Raw genomic sequence first — 18,877 nt, forward strand, 5'->3', positions numbered from 1 at the left:
TGCTCCTGCTCCCAACTTCCTCCCAGGCCTTGGGGCTGTCTTCTGCTCTCTGCTCACTTCTTGACCCAAGAGTACATGGCACCAGGAGCGCCTGACCCTGACATGGACACATGCCCCTGGGACCTTGTCAGCAGACAGCAAAACATGATGGGAAATCTTCCAAAGCAATGCATCCTTTCAAACATGCCATTTCAGGCAAGAGACAAGCACTGACAAATTTTCAGTTTTATTAAAAAAAATCTAGCAGCAAAACCTGTAACAATTCAAAAAAAAAAAAAAAAAAAAAAAAGAACATGACACAGAGAAAGAGACAGAGATGGAGAGAGACAGGCTTGGGGTTTTCTGCACCATTCACTCAAGTTCCTTGTAGCGGGCAAACATGACTCTCCTGACAGCATCTCGGTAAGTCTCGTTGGACTGCCTCTTGTTGGGCTTCCCTTGGGCCCCCAAGCCAGGTCCCTTCTTCCTATTTTCCACCTGGAAACAGACACAACTAGGATTAGTGATTTCTGCTCTTTGCCTGCTTCTTCTGCCTGCAAAGAAAAAGCTTCCCCTGCACTGCTTCGGGACAGCCGACTGCTCCTCCCATGTGGACAGGGATAAGAAGAAACGACGTGTTCCTCCAGAAGCTGTTTGGGAGAAACTCCAGGCCTTTGCGGGCAACAAAAGCACAGGCAACAAGTGCCCGGTGCGAATAAATCCATAGGACAGTCTGTGGAGACCAGCACTAGCATATGGTGCGGTAGGAGCAGGCAGCCAAAACGTGCAATGCCAGCAGACGAGAGGCATCCGTGTGCAAGCATGGATCGAAGCAGAGCAAAGGAAGTGCCAGCAAGAGAGCTGGGCGCCCAGGGAGCTGTTTGCAGTTAGCCTGCACTTGCAGGAGCTCAGCTGTTCTCTCCTCTAATAGTGTTCCCATGGGAGCTGGTAGCGCACTTAGAATTTCAACCAGTTTTTAACGACTGGCATTTGCAGCCAGTGTCTGAATTTTTCATTAATACCTGCCTAGAGTTAGCCCAGGAGAGCTGAAGGCTGAAAGCTTCCCTTGCTTTTAAGTCTAACTTCTCTGGCTACCAGAGATGTGATCAATTAGGCCGGGAGATCAAAGTCCTGTGGGGCTGAAGTGGGCACATGGCTTTGCCCAGCAGGACTTGGAAGTGGGAAGAAGGCACATCTCTAGGGCTCTTTGGAGAGGTTTCTATAGGGATTGTATGAGGGCTGTGCCTTGCAATCAGCTTCCCCCTCCAGGCCCAGGAGTCCCGATTGGAGGTCAGACCTCCCAGAGCGCATCGCTAGAGCTGGCTCTTTGACAAGGCCCGTTTTATGGCCGCAGGAAGCTCTCCACGAGGACCAAACAACAGCTGGAGCGAGTTCCTGCTATCTAAACCGATGAGGGAAAGTTGCCTTGTGTGTGTGGGCTCAAGCAAGCACGTCACAAAGCCTCAAATATTTGCCTTTAACAATATACTCAACTGCGAGCTGGGTGTCGCAATGCAAGCTGCACTGCAAGTTGTGGTGCCCTTCGGTGAGGAGCTGGCACCGTGCAGCAAGGCAGCCAGGAGACAAACCCGCTGTGGCAAGCAGCTCCAGCTGCAAGGGTTCAGTGCTGCCCACCAGCCCCATGGCAAGCAAAACCCCAGGCTGTTTGTTCCTGCTGTTTCCAGGCATCCCATGTCGCCCACTGAACACGTTTCTGCAGAAGAGTGGCCTCAGTCTTTTGAAGCCCTCAGTGGTGTCAGCATGACTGTCTGCACGTGAATTAATCCACTGGAAAAGGCTGTCTTATTTGCTTGACTGACCATGTTATCCCGCAGCTGCTAAGATTGCTTTCCCTGCCACTCCAGAGGTGACGTTTAACCTAGCTCTGCAGCACTCTGCCCAGCATCAAACCGTGCCCTCAGCCCTGCCCATACAGCTGTGAAGGGGCAAGAGAAACAACCCGCAGGAGAACAGCCTTCCTTTCAACTCAGGTAAGCCCCCGAATGCTGTCTCAAGGGCATACCTGAGCTGTATGGGGGAGCAGGAGCTAGCAGCAGTGGGTACGAACCACTCAGTGGAATCACCAAGGACAAAACCCATGAAGCTATTTCAAACTGCAGGTTGCAGATGACTCAAAACCAAATGTCAAGTGCAATTAACACATTAATACCTTGTCGCAGGTAAACCCTCTCCAGACCAGACTGTCCCGGAAGGCAGGATCTACCCAGCCCTGCTTATTCCTGAAGTTCGTTTCAGATGATGTACACTGGTATTCTCTTTCAAAGCCCAGCACTTAAAATTGCAGCAAGAGCTGAGCAGGTGCAGACACACAGCAGCACACACCCAGGGGCTTTGGCTGCGCTCACCCCTCCCAGGAGAAGGCCCACCTTTTCTCTCCGTTGACGTAGCTGCAGAGCACTGAGCTGGTGACCTGCTCAAATCCCAGCCTGCTTTTGGGCAGGTATTAATCAGACGCTCACGCCCTCCTTACTCACCGTCAGATCGTTTTGAACCCCTCCAGATCCATAAGGATTCTGGACCTTTTCTCCCGCCAACATACTCGCGGTCCCTCCCCGCCTGCAAAGCTAATCAGCGCGCATATTACTGCATCGAGCGGGTGCTGAGTCACACAGCCTGACTCCTGCTGGAGCTGGGAACTCCCTCCAGCTCTCTTGGGCCACATTACCAGCTTGAACAACAGTGATTCCTTCTGAAGGGAAGGCAAGGCTCACCTCCATTGGTGAGGTTGTACCCTGCTGGTTGTAGCCAAGGCCTTTCGTCCACCCTGTGGACTGCAACATTCGGTTTCCTTTGTTGTTACTGTCAATCCTTGGATCATAGTCACTGGAAAAGAGACAGAATCAATTGTACAGCTTTGCAATGTTTTGAACACATGCCAGAGATGTTTAGCTCTGCTAATAGCACCTTCATTGACATTCAAACCTCTCCTGAGGGGTATTTCCAGTTGTTTACAAGGAACACACTGCCTGAAGAAACCAACACAGTGCACTGTGTGCAGAGTTCAGACACCTCTGACAGTGTAGCTAACTCTCTGTCCCACCTCAGGGGATAATACACCGGGACACAGGAAATGAGCTCAGGCTCCAAAATATTTATGGTACAAGAAGGCCAGAAGCATTCTGTTCTTGTATTTCTTAATCTGAGTTTTAGCAACAGCAAGAAAGTGAAGTCTAATCCCTGCTGCTCCAGGAGATCTTTCTTTTCTCCCAGTGCTGTGAGCATTGTGGTCACCAAGCTCAACAGATGCAGTGTTGATTTGGACACGCCTTCCCCCACCTTGTCATTACTCATCCAAAACCATTATCCAAAACCCATAGTTTTGAAAACTGTTCTGCACAAAAATAGCTGCCTGCATTCAGACAAGTTCTACTTTCTGGCTGCTGCTGACACTGCACACAAACTGCTTTAGTTTATCCACACCTTTTCCAGGAAAACAGAGGGAAGAGAAGAAACAGATTTTTTAAACTGCAAAATGTGAAGGAAAGGTCCTCTTTTGAGGTGCTGTACCAGAAGGGAAGAGGCACGTAACCAGTTTTGTCTTCAACACATGCCTAGCAGTTCCTCAGCCCACTGGAACACATGAGCTTGCAGCAGGCAGACCTTTTGAGAGCTCCACACAGCACGCACTTTCTTCCTACACCTACTCTGACTGAGATGGAAACAGCTAGTGTTCCTCTGAGTCAGTAGAACAGAAGAAACACAGCTTTGCTCCTTCTTCTGATGGCTAAACGCCAGGAAAGGAGGACAGCGAGTGCCTTGAGGATGTGCTGACTGGGAATGAACTGCGCCCTGCTCCCTATGTCCGGCCAGGCACTCTCAAAACCCCCATCCTACCCATACAGTACCCATCTGCATGTCTCTGCCTTCCCCTAAGGCCTTGTCTCCAGCTCTGCACTACATAACCCTCGCCTCTTCCTACCTTCTCTGAGAAGTCCTGCAGCTTCTGACAGACTTGCACTTTGGGGAACTCTGCCCACAAGAATCACAGCCTGATCGTTACTCTTGTACATTACCCCACCAGCCAATTCCTGGCCTCGATGTGCCAGCAGCACACATGCCATCATGGCATCAGCAGCCCAAAAGACATCCAACCAAGAGCAGATGTTACCTTTCCGAGTCCCGGTCATATCTGAGTCGTTTCCTCTCTGGTGAATCCATTTGCTGGAACTTCTCCCTTCGGTCATTTCCTTTGTCTTTGTATCTCCCCTTCACAACAGAAAGAACAAATTAAGTACAGGAGCTATGAAGGATTTGACACTGCACAGGTAGCTCTCACCTCAGCCACTAATCCTCAACTGAGAAGGAAATCTGTCCTGCAGACCCACAAACACCGGATGTTTCTAGGACCCACAATCCACTTATTCTGTCCTGATGGCATCTGTTGCTGCCAGACCGATGGTCGCAGCCTTCCCGCTACGGCACCCTGAGCAGCTCTGCTAGCTTCTGAACAGCAGCCACAGCTCTCCCATTCCTGGCCAGGCAGCAGCAGCTGCCCATACACTGCATCAGTTTCAAATAGAAATCTGTGTCCCACGTAGCTCATAGCCCAATGCTGGCTCGCAGGGTGACAGAACCACCGCTCAGAGCCTTCTGGGAGGAAGGCAACCTGCTCCTAGAAGTCACGCCGTAATCTAGAAGTCCAAATGCAGAGCGTGTCCGCATTTCAGTTTAAGACTCTTTGCCCAGGCTACAGACAAGTGTAAAAGAGGAAGGTCTGCCTGGACCAACATTCCCCCTAGCACAGGATGACAAACAGAAGTCTGCCCACCACCACAGACCCACCTCACGCTCTCTCTTCTCCAAATATGCCAGTTCCTGCTCAGATCGTTTGATCTTCATGTGTATCTCCAGGTTTTGCTGGAAGAAGGAAAACAGAAGGCAGAGTCAGCAGAGGACACAAGCTTCCCCATTTGCTGCAGTATAAATAAAGCAGCATGCCCTTGCACCTGCACTAATCCAGATGCAACAGCCCCCCATGCAGCCCAGACTATCTGCTCACCCAGCAGGAAAGGCTGTGGGACAGCCTTTCCAGCCCCACAGTAGGAAAGCAAGCAGTCCTATTTTAACCTGCGTGCAGTTTGGTCCCCCCAGAAGCAAGAGCTCAAAGAGTGCAGAACATCGGAAGGCATGCCTAAACTTCTTCCTGCTATTGCACTTGAATGTGCCAGCAGCCCACTCTCCCCAAACTTGAGCTGTATCACTATAGCTTAAAAAGTCACAACCTGCTATTATGGCACTCTCAAGGCAGGAGCAAGCAGCTCACACAATGCTTTGAGCAGAGCTTTGATGGGAACTTTGCCTGCTACTGTGTCAAACTCAGAACAGCTCTTCCCACACAGTCACTGCGTCTTCTCCCTCTATCACAAAGCTCTTGAGCCAACGGCAGCTCACATCACACATACAGCCCCCCCCGCCACCAGCTCCCCCATACCTTGTGCAGGTTGGAGAGCTGCTGGTGCTTGATGAGCACTTCCTTGTTGGGAAACTGCCTCCTGCACAGCAAGCAAGCCAGCTTGTTCCAGTCAGTCAGCTTGTCGTCGTTCGCCTTGGCCTTCCTCTGCTGCTCCTCGCGCTGTGCCGGTGGGTGGGGAGGTGGCAGCCACTGCGCCTGTTCCTCCTCTTCCTCCTCCTCTTCGTTGTCACTGTCTCCTCCGTACTCTCCCAGAAGACCTATCAGAGGGTTCACCACCTTGGGCTGGGGGAAGAGGCAGAAAAACATGACAGTTTGTCGCACCAAGCCTTCTCTGCCAAGCTGGGCTCTGCTTCCCCAGCATTGTGAAGCAAACTGCCCTGGCCATTCTATCTCCAATGCTCTCTCCAACAGCAGGAGAAGCTGGCACTTCTGCCACCCAAGGTCAGAGCCAGGCTGTGGTGAGCCCCCCTAGTCACCTGCCCTACCTTAAACAAGCCAAAAATCGATCCTATGGAGCGTCTTACCGGGGCTGCACTCTCATCCTTCTTCGCAGAGGGAGGTAATGGTTTCTTAAAGACGTCTTCTGCAGAGAACTTCTCCTCTCCAGACTCATTCTGAAACAATTGAGACCAGGTGTTAAGACTGCTGTAGCAAAGCTTCAGTGCAAGCAGCAACTAATCACACGTTTAACAGGCCTCCAAGGAAACCAGGCAGTCAGAAGAAATGAGGTGGTGTTTTTGGTGGCAGACATTCCAATTCTGGGCATCGCCTGAACTATTTCTCCTGGAGGTAGGCCCTTGGTTTCAGGGACAGCTGAAGCAGTTGCCATTCTGCCTCAGCCTGATCCACCCTCACCCTCTGCTGGACTGTGATGCTGGCCATGGCCCCAGCTGCAACTTAAACCAGTGAGGGAGCTGGTGCAGGGCCAGCTCAACATTTCAACACCTCTGTGTGCACAAAGGATGTGGAGATCATGTGCAAAGCAGCCCCCAGAGCCAGTTAGCACAGGACCAGGGAAGCTCACCAGTGTATGACGAGCTCCAGTCCTGCTTCACTGGGAGAGAACAGACCAAGCAGAAGTACTACGTGTGGGGAGAGGAAAGGATGACAATGCCAGTTTCCTCTGCCATGTCTGTGGTACATGACCAGGCTCAACACAGTTCTTTCATTTTCAGGATTTTCTCCTGGACAAAGACCACCAAAGACTGTAGTTACCTAGCATTGTAACAGGATGAGGCTGTGATGCTCACTTGCATGCTCAGCAGCACAAACAATAGGCTTGGGTGAAGCTTCACATCTACATTCTTTACAGAGAATTGCTCTGATGTTGCTCTGATGCCCTGGACGTGCTCTAGTTCAGTGGTTCATTAGCTACTCATGTTTGACTGGGGAAAGACAAGAGCTATGCAACATCTTACCAGGCTTGCACTTTCGTCCTTTTTCACAGAGGGTGGTAATGGCTTTTTGAAGACATCTTCTGTGAAGAACCTCTCCTCTCCAGGCTCATTCTAAAAAACCCAAGATCGGGCATTAGACCATTAGCAGCACAGGGCTCAGGGTGCACACAGCAGCCACAAAGCCAGTTCTGAGCATCTGTGGAAACCAGAAAGCCAGGAAAAGCAATGGGGGGATTTCTGCTGCAGATGCTTTCACACTCCATTCAGCCAAGACCGACGTTTATCCTCGGTCAGTGCCCTTGGAAGCAGGCATTCTCCACGCCAGATGAGATTCCTTGGCAGGCTTGGTACCATCATCAGGGACAATTACTCCCCTCAGGTCCCAACTCCCCAGGATCAAGCACGCCACAGAGCACATCCAGACCAACAGGTAAGGAAGAAAAAAAAATCTGCATTTGTGACTAAAACACTTCTACCAACTCCTGTGGTCTAATTCACTCTACTCGGCATTCCTCAGGCCGAGTCAGTATCCCAGCACAGTTGTGGTAGATCCTGCTCAAAACACCCACGCTCAAACATTGTTTTGGACAGCTACTCCCACTCAGCAATTCCCCACGTTGGGGAAATAACATTTGCTCACTGGGAGTAGCACTAAAGGGCTGGACTCTGGGAGGAACCGTACAGGATGTCCGTGATGAACTCCTATCTGCATTCGATCTTGGTTCACCTTTGCAGTCCATCTGCACTGCTTGCTTCATCTTCCTGTCTGTCTGTGATGTTTGGAGGGGGCAGGAACTGTGGTTAGGGAAGGGCTGAATCTCTGTTATTATCTGACCTGATATGTTCAGATACGCCTTCTATATTTTTGCTGGCTCTGTTACAACAGTTGGGTGCTTTCAGCAACGGGGAGTGAAATGCAAGTCTCAATTACATGGCTGTTTCTGAATCCTTTAGCATAAGGAAGGGATAAGACTTAATGTTGGGAGACAAAAATTTCAAGAACTTGTCCCCGCCTCGCCAGAACCATGTCCCTGGCCTGCTGGTGACCCCATGTATTTCATCACTTTCTCTCACAGACTCTCCCCTTTTTGAATCCTCTAAGAATTTTTTTTCTAATATCCATTACCTCAACCTCCTAGCCTCAGATCTCTGACCATTCTGACACCTGGAGTTATTTACCTTAGAAGAAGTATTTTTCCCTTTCTCCTTTTTGTCCCTGTTGTCCCTGTTGTCTCTGTTGTGTGGTTCCTTCCTTTCATTTGTCCGTTCTTGGCTTCCATGTCGCCGCCTTTTGTTCTCTACAGGTGATGAGCAGGCTTCTCGGTCTATCGTGACTTCTCTCTGAAAGAGGCATAGGAAAAAAAAACCTTAGCTGAAACCCTACAATCTTCGTATCAGACTTTTTGTCCTTATTTGGCTGAGGAGACCAGCACAGTAAGAAGGGACTGCAGAGCCTCAGATAGATGAAGGAAAAGGCTTCAGGACCTTGCTGGGACAGAAGACTGTCTACTACAGCTAAGCCACGAGACCACAACCCTGCTCACAAAGAGCATGGACATTTCCAGTTTCATAAAAACAAGACAACAGTTCCAGAGAACCTCAGCAGATGGCTCTTTTTTGGGATCCTTGTAACTACTGCTGGCCAGGCTTAGGGAGCAAACGGATGAAGACAGAGCTCTGTTGTCCATCTTTTAGTACAGAATTTAGTAGAGAATCTTTTAGTGTCCATCTTTTTTTACTGTTTTCAAGTAAAGCTGAGTGAGGATGCTCTTTTCTTAAGTCTGCTAACCACAGAGACCAACAGCCTTCCTTCAGAGGCCAAGGAGGCAACCACAGCAAATGGTTCGACACACAGCTGATGGACTCCTAGCCTCTCATGGTAACATTTTGGAACACAGATCCCTTTTATACAGGTCAGAGAACTGAGCAAGAGAAACAAAGCTAACTCTGTGTCCTTATGCAGTTCTATGCTAGCCCTCTTCAGGCTGCAAAATCTACTCAGAGAAAGGCAGTTTGTAAGAACATGTCACGTGTAAAGCTTCCTTCACGTGCACTCACCTGAGTCCTGGGGTCGTAGTATGTCCCAGCTATGGGATCGTAGTAATTCCCAGTTTCAGGATCGTAAATGTATGTGGACACATCTGATGGAGCTGAATGGAGAGACGAGTTAATATCAGAGTCTTACAAATGCAGAACTTGCTCTTTACAAAGAGAAAAGCAAGAGTAAACCTTGCACTGTCAAAAGGATCAAGAGTGGGAAAGAAGCAATTTTCTCCCCTGGTAAGACAGGCGAGAGCAGTCCTCACATCACTCTACCTTCATCTTTTCTCTCTTAGGAGTAATAAGGTAGATAGGTTTTCACAGTTCTTCTGTTTTAGGACTGGCAAAAATTCCCCATCAAAACACACTTACAGGGGCTGTGCTGAGATCACCAGATCACAACACTTGACCGGACAAAGATATGAAATTCAGTAATTTCCCAAAGAATGGGTTGATGTGTTCCAGGCTCTGTTCCCACCCACCCCTGTGAACAAGGAAGATCTGTGCTCTTATAAACAATCTCCTGTTTGAAGTGATGACGCTCCCCACATCCCTTCTGTCTCTGGGTACATGAAAGCTCCCGACAAGAAACAGAGCAAACTGTTTCTACCGGGAAAGCCAAAGGCTTTAAGGGTAGGGCCATAATATGAGGAACGTCTCACATTTCCAAAATATTATTTAGACAGAGCTCAGCAATGCTACATGTATGTTAGTTAAATTATGGCAGGGGGTTCTGGCTACTGGCACTGCTGCAGTGTATTTTCCTCTGTCTCATCTGGAAATTACCAGGCTGATTTTATCCCATCAGTATGCTACAACAAGGAAAAGCAAGCAGCAAGTTTTCTTTATCTGCATGTAGCTTTTGCACAGTAAAAGTATGGAGAAACCCATTATCAGATAGGAAAATGTGACTAAACAAAGTTGGCAAAGGAACTCAGAAGTGGGTGTAGCAAATAAACCTACTCTTAGTCTTTAAAATATTTTTGGGCTGATTTCTACATGTCAGTGCCCTTTTAAGGAAGTAAAGTCTCCGCAGTAGGAGTGAGGCAGAGCTTAACTTACACTGTGCTCTGGTGCGTCTCTGTGATTCGTTGCCCCTCCTGTCTCTCATGCCCCTTCTGCCCTGGATTAAGTGAACAACACAAACAGATCAGAGACTCTCTGACAGACATCATATTGCTTCTCCTCCCTCCCACGGGCCCAAAGTTCAGGAAAACAGTTATTTAGCTCCTCTAAATAGAACACCATCAGGCATAATTTTTCATCTACAGAATGACGGACAGTATTGCAAGGCAGGAGACCTCCATAGCCCCCCTGAATCTTTAAATCAGCTACTCGTGGCAATCCATTTGAAAGCCCCAAACCCATTCAGTATGGGAAAAGCCTTGCAGTCTGTAACACAACCACTGGAGAAGAGACGCTCTCTTCAGGAACTGAGATCAGCCATCAGTAAGTCAACCTGTAAAAGCCTGTTACACAGTAATCCACACCCAAATTCCCTCATGCAGCATCTGTGCTGACCCACATTTCCATGTGCATTATAACCGTTGTGGCACAGTAGCATTGAAGAGCATACTTGAGCATTATTACCCCACCTTCCAGCACGTTGAAGTTTCAGCAGTCCAAAGGGAAAAAGCCTAACGAAGTCATGCCCACTGCCCTCGATGCTCCCACCCTTCCCTCCCAGTTGCAGCTGTGCCTACCTGTCCATAGTAGGAATTGTCACTGTGCTCCCCGTAGTCATTCCTGCTGAGATAAGCATTGCAAGTAAACATCAATCCGGCTTCAAGTTAACCTCAGTGTACTCAAAATGATCAGCAGAACCAATAAAGACAGAAAGACCATCTTCACTGGCCACATGTCAGATTGTGTTCATGCCAGGAGACAGAGAGGCTTTGCAGATCGCTGTCTCCACTAGAGTTATGCCCCCTCTCTGCTTGATCAAAGAGCAGCTGAATCTCCCCAGCTGCTTTTGAAAAAAAAAACAAAAAAAAAACCCACCACCAAACCTATTAATTCCTTCACAATGAGATTTGACAGCTGGACAACAACAGAAAGCCACCTACTACAGTGGCTAGTCCCATACTGCTCAGACCCTGAAGCTTTTTCTAGCTCTGATACCTCACTGTGCACTTTGTTAGGCTGCAGGAACATCTGCACTAATTCATTTACCAACCTCTAAGGACGAGGTCTGACAACACACCTCTAGCCTCGCAGCACGTCACACAAAGGGCAACCCTACTGACTTATTCATCCTTACCTTCTCCTCCCGGTAGCAAGATTCACTTCCACTGTACGACCATCAATGCACATAGGGGGATCCAGATTCTGCAGTATCTTTAGCACCCTCAGTGCCTCCTGTAAAATGAAAGGAGAATTTCACATCTCTGCAGAGTGAAGTCTGTTTCTGCCTGAAGAGAAGGTACATCCTGCACCTACAGGATGACGATAACAGGACAAGAAACACAATACTCTAAATATTAGTGAGAGATATTTAGGGTGTGACAAAAAGGATAAATACACTGCTAGGTTCTCTGCTTGTCTCACAGCCGTTTTCAGCAGCCAGCTAGGGGCTGTGTTCTCCTAGGGCTGCTGGACAGTGCAGCACCATACGGCGGCTCTTGCCCCACAGAGTTTTGGTTTGGCTCTCTGGACCAATGCAAAAACACAGCTACAGAGTCTGGAAATCACTCTGGCTAAGGAGAAAATGTGAACCCTCCAGCGTGGAACTGTCTGTTAATTAAGATTCTTGCCTTTTGTGGACAGAAACCACAGAATTCAAGTTCCCTGCAAACAAAATACCTGTGCAAGAGACAGTCCAGTTTAGGAGGGTCTACAGAGATACGTATCAGGGCAAGAAACTCACTCAACATCACAGTTTGTGACAACATTCTTTAGCTCCTCATGTCTTTAACTTGTGACCAGCAGATGTATCAGATGTTCCCTGTGTCTAGCCAGACAAGCAGGAGTGGTCAGTAACTCTCTACAGAGCAGCTGCCCAACAAGTGCAGCTATTTCTTAGAGTCTTTTGTTCCTGTGCCTCCTCTACTTCTACGAGCCACAGATGCCAACAGGGGGAGCATGTGAAAACAGGAAATTACTTACAGCATGTGAGTCCAGTTCAATGAAGCCATAGGTCTGCCCCATCCGGCCAGCTTTGTTCTTCATGATGCGCACTCTGGACGTGGAGATCTGCACGTATGGAGCCAGGAGCCCCACAATCACTTCTGGGGGGGTGAATCGTGTAATACGCTTCAGCATAATTGCTGAGAAGGACAATGAGAGAGGTGGCCAGGAAAGAAAAAAGTGGAATAAAAAAAGATTATTCAGATCCAGGCTTACTGTCACAGCAAAAGGCAAAAACTAAACCCACCCAAAGCAACAGCACAGCTTCTTGCAGTTGGGTCTGGAAGCTGATACTTTTTTCCTCTCTAGTTTGCTCAGACTACTCCCTCCAGTTGCTCACCTTTCCTTCCCAGAAAACAGAGCAGAAAGTAGTCCCTAGTCCCCTCTCTCCTCAGAGGAGATTAGACCAGAGTAAATTCTGGCCAAAGGAGACTTCTGCTGCTGTGCCAACTTAACTGTAGCATCCTGAAGTCGGCTTTCTTTGAATTAATTTTCCTAAGGGCAGCATGCCAGCACCTTTGAAGCTGGACAGGCCACCATTACTTGATGCCATGGCTTTGCACAACACAGAAACAGCTTCCAGAGGTTTTGGTGAAATGCTGCCCTTTCTGCAGATAGCCTCATAGAGAGCAATCAAGAGGAATCCCAAATCGGGCTTTCTGCTACTCACTTCTGCTTCCTCCACCTTCCTGTGGTGTGGCTTCCTCTGCTTCTCTCTGAGAAGGCATCTCCTGGTGCCTGTCCATGTCCCTTCTCTTCTCCTGCGAGGGCCGCCGCTCTCTCCCCTCATCTCTTTTCCTTGGCTCCTGCTCTTGAGGCTGGCACTCCTGCTGTGGAGCAGGAACTGAAGGCTGGACAGGCTGCTTTGGAGATCCGGGTTGTGCTGGTAACTCTTGCTCAGGTTTTTCAAGCTTTGCCTCTGCTGTTAGAGAAGAGAAACAGACTGGTTCCACATAAAACACTCCAGCACATATTTTGCTTCTGCTATTTTCTGGCCACTGCAACTGCTTGCCTTCAAAAAAGCTAGCCTATTCCATCCTCTGCACATCCCATGTCTTAATCTGCAGGGACAAGGCACACAAAGAGCAAGACAGACAGGCAGCTCATCCTTCCATTGCCCTGTTTTACATCAGGCTCCTCCTTTACTTCACCTCTCCTGTCAGAGATGAGACGTTCTGGCCTTTTTATAGGACCAGCTCTTGCCTGGGCACAGATGACTTAGGAATGGGTTTGGATATGGTCTACCTATGTCCGGGACAACCTACATGGCACTGGTACCCTTACTATGCCTGATCTACTCTTGAACACTCAAAGCTGAGCAGTATCAGCTACCGACTGCCATCCTGTCTCTATGCTAGGAGAAAACTGGGTGCAGACACCTGTGATCACTGAGTGAAACGCACCATACATGAAATCACTGATTTTTATTAGGTCTCTACTTGCCCCAAAATGAAGCACCCACCATGTGGAAACGCCCTGCCTCAGCCTAGCTCTGCAGCACAAAGAAGATAAATCCCATCACGCTTCCGTGCTCGAAGGCCTCTGAAACATCTAGCTTCACTTCAGAAGAGATCCTTGCCTATGCTCCTGAAGCTGTTAGAAAGGGAAGCCTAAGCTGTGGGGCTGTAAGGTCAGATATCACTAGCCCTCTACCTGCTGCTGAGATCCGTTCCCACAAAGAAAGAAACAAGTACAAGACCTAGCGCAGTAAAGCTTCAGTTGGACAGCCCCATACAAATTTGTCTCCAGCTTGCAGGGTGCAGTGAGGGCTCCACTTCATGAGCAGGACCTCATGCAGAATTTGCATAGGAAACCAAATTATGCAGACATAAGCACAACCCCAGACACGCAGAGAGCACTTCTCTTACTGAATTCTTGCTCAGCGGACGCGTCCTCTCCCTCAGAACCACCTCTGGACTCTGGGCCTGCTCTGCTCCCTGTAAGAGAGGCACATTAAAATCCACTTCAAGACCATCAGTCACAAAGCATGCAGGAGCCTAGGCAAAGTTGCAGCAATGAATGCAGACGCTCAGAGCCCTGCTTTGTCTCACCCAGCAATTAACAAACAGTCACGGAGAGATTACCTTATTATGTTCTCCAATCAGCAACACCAGGTTAGGGAGAAGCACGCACCACAATTAGTTATCACAGCATCTTAAAGCCCCTGTTTAATTTGTTCCTCCGTAGCTTTTATTACACTGCACAGCTGTGGTGACCAAGGGGGCCAAGTACACAAATTCTGCCTTCCTAATACTAATGAGGAGCTACAGTGCAAGGAAAGCAAGGCAACCACAGGGACAGCGCTTCAGTAAAGAAAGAGCTCTGCATCAGCAGTTATTTTAATGCCCTCCTGCCTAAGGTATGCACATAAGAAATGCATAACGTCACAAGTCTGCTCAAAGATGCAGAGTCAAAGCTCACAGAGGGTCTGGAATACCTGCTCATCCCAAAGAAATCAGATCCTCGAGGGACTGTGCTTTGGCTGTTGTGCCATCCCATGCTTAAGAGCAGAGGTGCTGGTGGGTGAGGAGAAGCTCCCAGAGGAGCTGAACTCCTTCCTTTCCACACACAGTCAGCAAGGTGAATTCAGCAATTCACAGCCCGGATCCTCAAATCTGAGAGCCTCAAAAGAGTAACACTAAAACCCCGCAGCTGCACGTCCCAAGGAAGGGGGGCTGAGGGGAAGCCATGCCACCTGCAGCAGCAGTGCTAGCTCACAGACCTGCAGGACACAACCTGTCACTCCAGAGGGGTGACAATGCCAAAGCAAAGGGAAGGAAAGGCCTCGTGCAGTAAGACCCCGAGCCTCACAGGAACAGAGAGCCTGCTACCAACACACGGCATGCACCACATTTAGTGTTGACAGGGAAAGGGGGCTAAACGAAGCCAAATTAATGATCCTCCTACGCAGTGCTCGCCTTGGTGCTCAGCCAGTTCCACCACGAAGGACGCCGCAGGGAAGGCAGAATGCAAACTTACTCGTCAGGACAGGTAAAACTTTTAAGCGACTAAACACAGGAGGACCAGGTGTACTCACCATCTCTTGGGAGCTTGCAATAGGAGCAGGAAGATCTGTAGCCCACAGTACACACCTTACACTGCAATGGAAGATGGACAGCATGAAAAAGGCATGTTGTGAAGGGGGAGGCACAACCTACTCCAGAAGGCCAGGCTCTGAAGTACTCGCAGAAAGTAAGCTGTGGCCATGGAAAACTTACAGCAAGAGCTTGGGAGGCAGGATGGGCACTGGCTGCAAGAGCCTCGAATGGAATGGGAAGGGGACCGGAATGGGAAGGGGACGTTCACAGGGCTCACACCTGGGTTTGCCTCGGGGCCGGGATTTTCACACAGCCTCTGAGCACAGACCTGCTCACACCACAGAGGCACTTGGCTAATCCCTGAGGCAGGATCCTTCCCCCTCTGGAGTGATGCTGGACTGAAAAGCTCCCTGCTGGCTGCCATCCTGCCAACCCCATTGTTTCAAAGGACCCAGAGTGACCTTTGTTCTTCCTCCCCTCAGCTCGCTCCTCAAGCAATGACAAAGTCCTGCCCGCAGTTAAAAGGCACGTGCAGATACCGATGCCGTTTGCTGCACCAACAGCAAGGTGTCTGCCAGCTGCCAGGCAAAGCTGCTGGGGCTGAGATGTTATCCCACCCGGAGCTGCTGTGGGAAAGGCAAGTGCCCGGTCTTCACAGCTCTCCCTGAACACAGCGTTCCTAATGTTCCCTTCAAGCTCTTTATTATAAACGCACTGCTGCTCTTTCGTACCACTCCTTTCTCTGACTGAAGCCCTGCAAACACTCTGAGGCACCAGAGGGCTCTTTCTGGCCATGCCCGTGCATGGCACGAGCCAACTTCCCACCACACTACGAGCTGTTGTGAAACCACTGCCCCTAACTCCTGTCTCTACTTGATTTCTGGAGCATTAAAAGCCCAGACAAGGGCAGCATTAGCCCCAAACGATGGCTTTGTTTGCAACTGGAAGGCATCCAATTAACCTGGAGAAGGGTCTTCATACCCAGTGTGACCCGGAGCTCAAGGGGGCAGTGTGAGCACAACCGAGCCCTTCCCACCCCACTGCCACCTCCTGCTTTGTGCTCAGGGGCAACGGGAAGAGCCACCCCCCTCCTGGCTCCGCACTCCTCCTCAGCCCTCAGCTGCAAGTACCTGCGCTGGGAGAACCACGGGAAGGGCATGGGAACAAAGCCGGCCCTCGAGCAGCTGTGCCACCCCACAACCAGGCTGAACGAACCCTGCCTGGGCTTTGACTTCTTTCCTCACTTCCTCTCTGCTGCCCTTGCCAGAGCAGCCAGCAGGAAAGGCACAGTGCAGCTCTCAGTCGCATACTTACACGTTTGCAGCGCCAGAACTCCGGGCACGGAGTGTACTCAAGGGTCACTTCTTTGCCTCCAATCGAAAGAGTTCCCTGTTGAGACAAGGGGGTGAATGACGAATGCGCCCAGCACACGGAGGTCGCTCAGAGGCAGAGGAAGGGGTTAAAGCTCTGCTTTCCAAAGGCTCGACAGGGGACGAGGGGGAGAACGTCTGGGCCAGTTAGCTGGGGCTTCGTCATGGAAGTGGAAGCGCCCGTGCCCTGCTCTGGCCCAGGGCTACAAAGCCGCGGGCTGGCTCCGGGGGAAGCAGGCAGAGGCTTTGCCACCTCCCAGGGAGAGCAGAGCTGGTAAGAAGAGCACAAGAGGGAACGGCTTTAACTTGCTTTTGTCCACAAGCTGGAAAGGCAGCCGGACATCCTCCTGCACACCAGCCACCACCAGGCTGGTCTCAAGGCAGCTCCTTGAGGAGGAACACAAGGAAAAACGCCATCGAGGGGAGAGAAATCTGACGCTTGGGTGAGTCTTCACGTCACTCAAGAGACCCTGGCTGTCCTTCAGGGAAGTGAGGGCACCCCCAGCTGCACGGCCGGCCCCTGGGGGGGCTGCACTCGAGCCCTTGTGCAGCAGGGAGAGAAGCAGAGTGAAGACACCCTGCTTTGGGCCCCGCACAGCACGGTGGGAGAGGTGGCAGGCGCCCAAGAAACTTGGGCTGAAATGCGGCTGAGCGCAGGGATCCCAAGGGCGAAACGTGGTAGGGGAGAGCTCCCCAACTCCTGCACGAAGCCACCTGCAGGAGCAGGGACCCTGCTCTCACCTGACGTGGACACAGCCCATGCCCAGGCACAAGGGATGCGAGGCGAACCCCAAAAACAGACCGTGGGCCATCTCGCATCAGCGCAGGCACTGCCTGCCTGCCTTTCCAACACCACAACACAGGAAGGGTGACAATAATGAGACTCAGACCCAGGGCTCCCAAGCCTCAGGGAAGCAGCCGCTCTTCAGGCCAGTGCAGACAGGTGCCAGGTGCTATTTTGGGGGATCCCTGGGCAGTCAGAAGCTTCCCAGGAGCTCCGAGCCAGCAGCCTGGCCGCACGAGAGTGCACAGAGCAAACCAGGAATGTGAAAAAACGAGTTCCCAGGGGTATTATTCAGAAGTCACAATACACCCATGCAAGAATTGCTGCGCAAAATGTTCTGGAGATGCCAGGGAATAAGTAAAGCAGGTGGGAGGAGTTCCTGGGAGGGAAGCACTCGGTGAGGGTAAGCCAACAACCCTTTAACCCCTCCAAAAAACGCGGCGGAGAAGGCTGGAGGCCCAAAGGCAGCACCAAGGCCAGGCAGCAGCACCTCCCCGTCCCGCAGCATTGCTCTTCCACACCACGGCTGTTCCTTCCTGCCAGGCCTACACGCACTGAGCCCTGCAGGGGATTTCTTTCTGCCACCCAGCTGTTTGGATGCCGATTCCCACTTGAGCAAGGCAGGGAAGTGAAGGCTGAGGTCAGCCCACTTGGGGTGGAGATGCTCCCTGCCCTGAGCAGGGCACCTCCGAGAGCAGCGGAGAACCACCCGTGTCTGCCCGGGGACCCGGCGAGCACAGGGGGGAAGAAGGCAGGGTGCACATCCTCGCAGGCATGGCCACAGCCCGGGCTGCCAGCCCGCAGAAGCCCCAGGGAGCAGCAGGCAGCCGGCCCCACTCAGCACGAGGCTGCAGCCCTGCAAAGGGCCCGTGCAGCAGGGACAGCTTGCTTTGGGGACGCTTCCTCCGGCAGGGCAGCGCCCCACGGCTTCATCCTTCCAGCAGTTACTTGAAAACAAAATTTGCCAGAAAGCCCTGAGATGATTTTTTGGGTTTATGGACGATCATCTTTCAGCGCACGTGGTGCTGGTCTCTCCTGCAAACTCATTTCTCAGAGACTGTCAGAGGTGTCACTTGCTAATTACTCACTCATTTCCTTAACGCCCTGCTGATTGCCTGCTCACTTTTCCAAGCTCGCTCTTACTGCCTTCTTGATATAATCATTTTCAAGGCTGCAGCCATCACTTAACATACCAAAACGAGCCCTTCAGTTAGGGCACACAGTGTCAGGAGTCAGTAGCTCAGTGACTTTAAATTCCTCTTTCCCCCATTTTCTTAATAGATTCCATCCCAAATACTTCCAGAATCTTTATTTCTTCTAATCCCCGTCACTCCTTATCCTGTTTCAGCTCCACCTTCTTCTCCCTGCAAGATATTTTGGATAAAAACCTCTAATTTTCAGTTCACCGGCGTCAGCTGAGCAGATCTTAGTGAATTCAGGAAGACTTTCAGAATATTTCAGGGAAGACTGCAAGAAGGGGAGAAAAAAAAGGCAAACCCGAGGAAGGCTATGCCACACCATGGCAGCACCCGGACAGCACCAGCCTCTTCCACATCCACACATTTTATCTCGGCCCTCTCTCTCAGACTCCCCTGCTCTATGCCTGTTAGTTCTCCTCGTGTATTTTCAACATCCTGCACTTCTGAGCAGCTTGGCCTTTTCTTTCCAAATTGTTATGCTACAGAAATGTCTCTCCCGTCCTCCCCGTG

The 18,877-nt window shown here is 50.5% G+C and overlaps 1 protein-coding gene across 2 annotated transcripts in view; it reads right to left on the minus strand.

Annotated features, from left to right (window-relative positions):
- Positions 1-210: 210 nt before the first annotated feature.
- RBM6 (RNA binding motif protein 6) overlaps positions 211-18,877 on the minus strand; it is a 52,291-nt gene continuing 33,624 nt past the window's right edge. The window contains exons 7-23 of one of the 2 annotated variants that reach the window (XM_084531427.1): positions 16,329-16,403; positions 15,014-15,074; positions 13,845-13,913; positions 12,647-12,898; positions 11,956-12,116; positions 11,111-11,208; positions 10,554-10,596; positions 9,913-9,973; positions 8,869-8,960; positions 7,990-8,151; positions 6,832-6,921; positions 5,938-6,027; positions 5,432-5,695; positions 4,783-4,857; positions 4,109-4,206; positions 2,712-2,823; positions 211-477 (exon numbers count right to left, since the gene is read on the minus strand). In XM_084531427.1, coding sequence (XP_084387553.1) covers positions 352-477; positions 2,712-2,823; positions 4,109-4,206; positions 4,783-4,857; positions 5,432-5,695; positions 5,938-6,027; positions 6,832-6,921; positions 7,990-8,151; positions 8,869-8,960; positions 9,913-9,973; positions 10,554-10,596; positions 11,111-11,208; positions 11,956-12,116; positions 12,647-12,898; positions 13,845-13,913; positions 15,014-15,074; positions 16,329-16,403 — 1,929 coding nt within the window. In that variant the 3' untranslated portion in view covers positions 211-351. Of the gene's footprint in view, positions 478-2,711; positions 2,824-4,108; positions 4,207-4,782; positions 4,858-5,431; positions 5,696-5,937; positions 6,028-6,831; positions 6,922-7,989; positions 8,152-8,868; positions 8,961-9,912; positions 9,974-10,553; positions 10,600-11,110; positions 11,209-11,955; positions 12,117-12,646; positions 12,899-13,844; positions 13,914-15,013; positions 15,075-16,328; positions 16,404-18,877 lie in introns of both variants that reach the window. The other variant, XM_084531426.1, reaches the window with a different exon arrangement.

Source organism: Aythya ferina (assembly GCF_964211825.1).
Source record: "Aythya ferina genome assembly, chromosome: 10".
Classification (NCBI taxonomy): domain Eukaryota; kingdom Metazoa; phylum Chordata; class Aves; order Anseriformes; family Anatidae; genus Aythya; species Aythya ferina.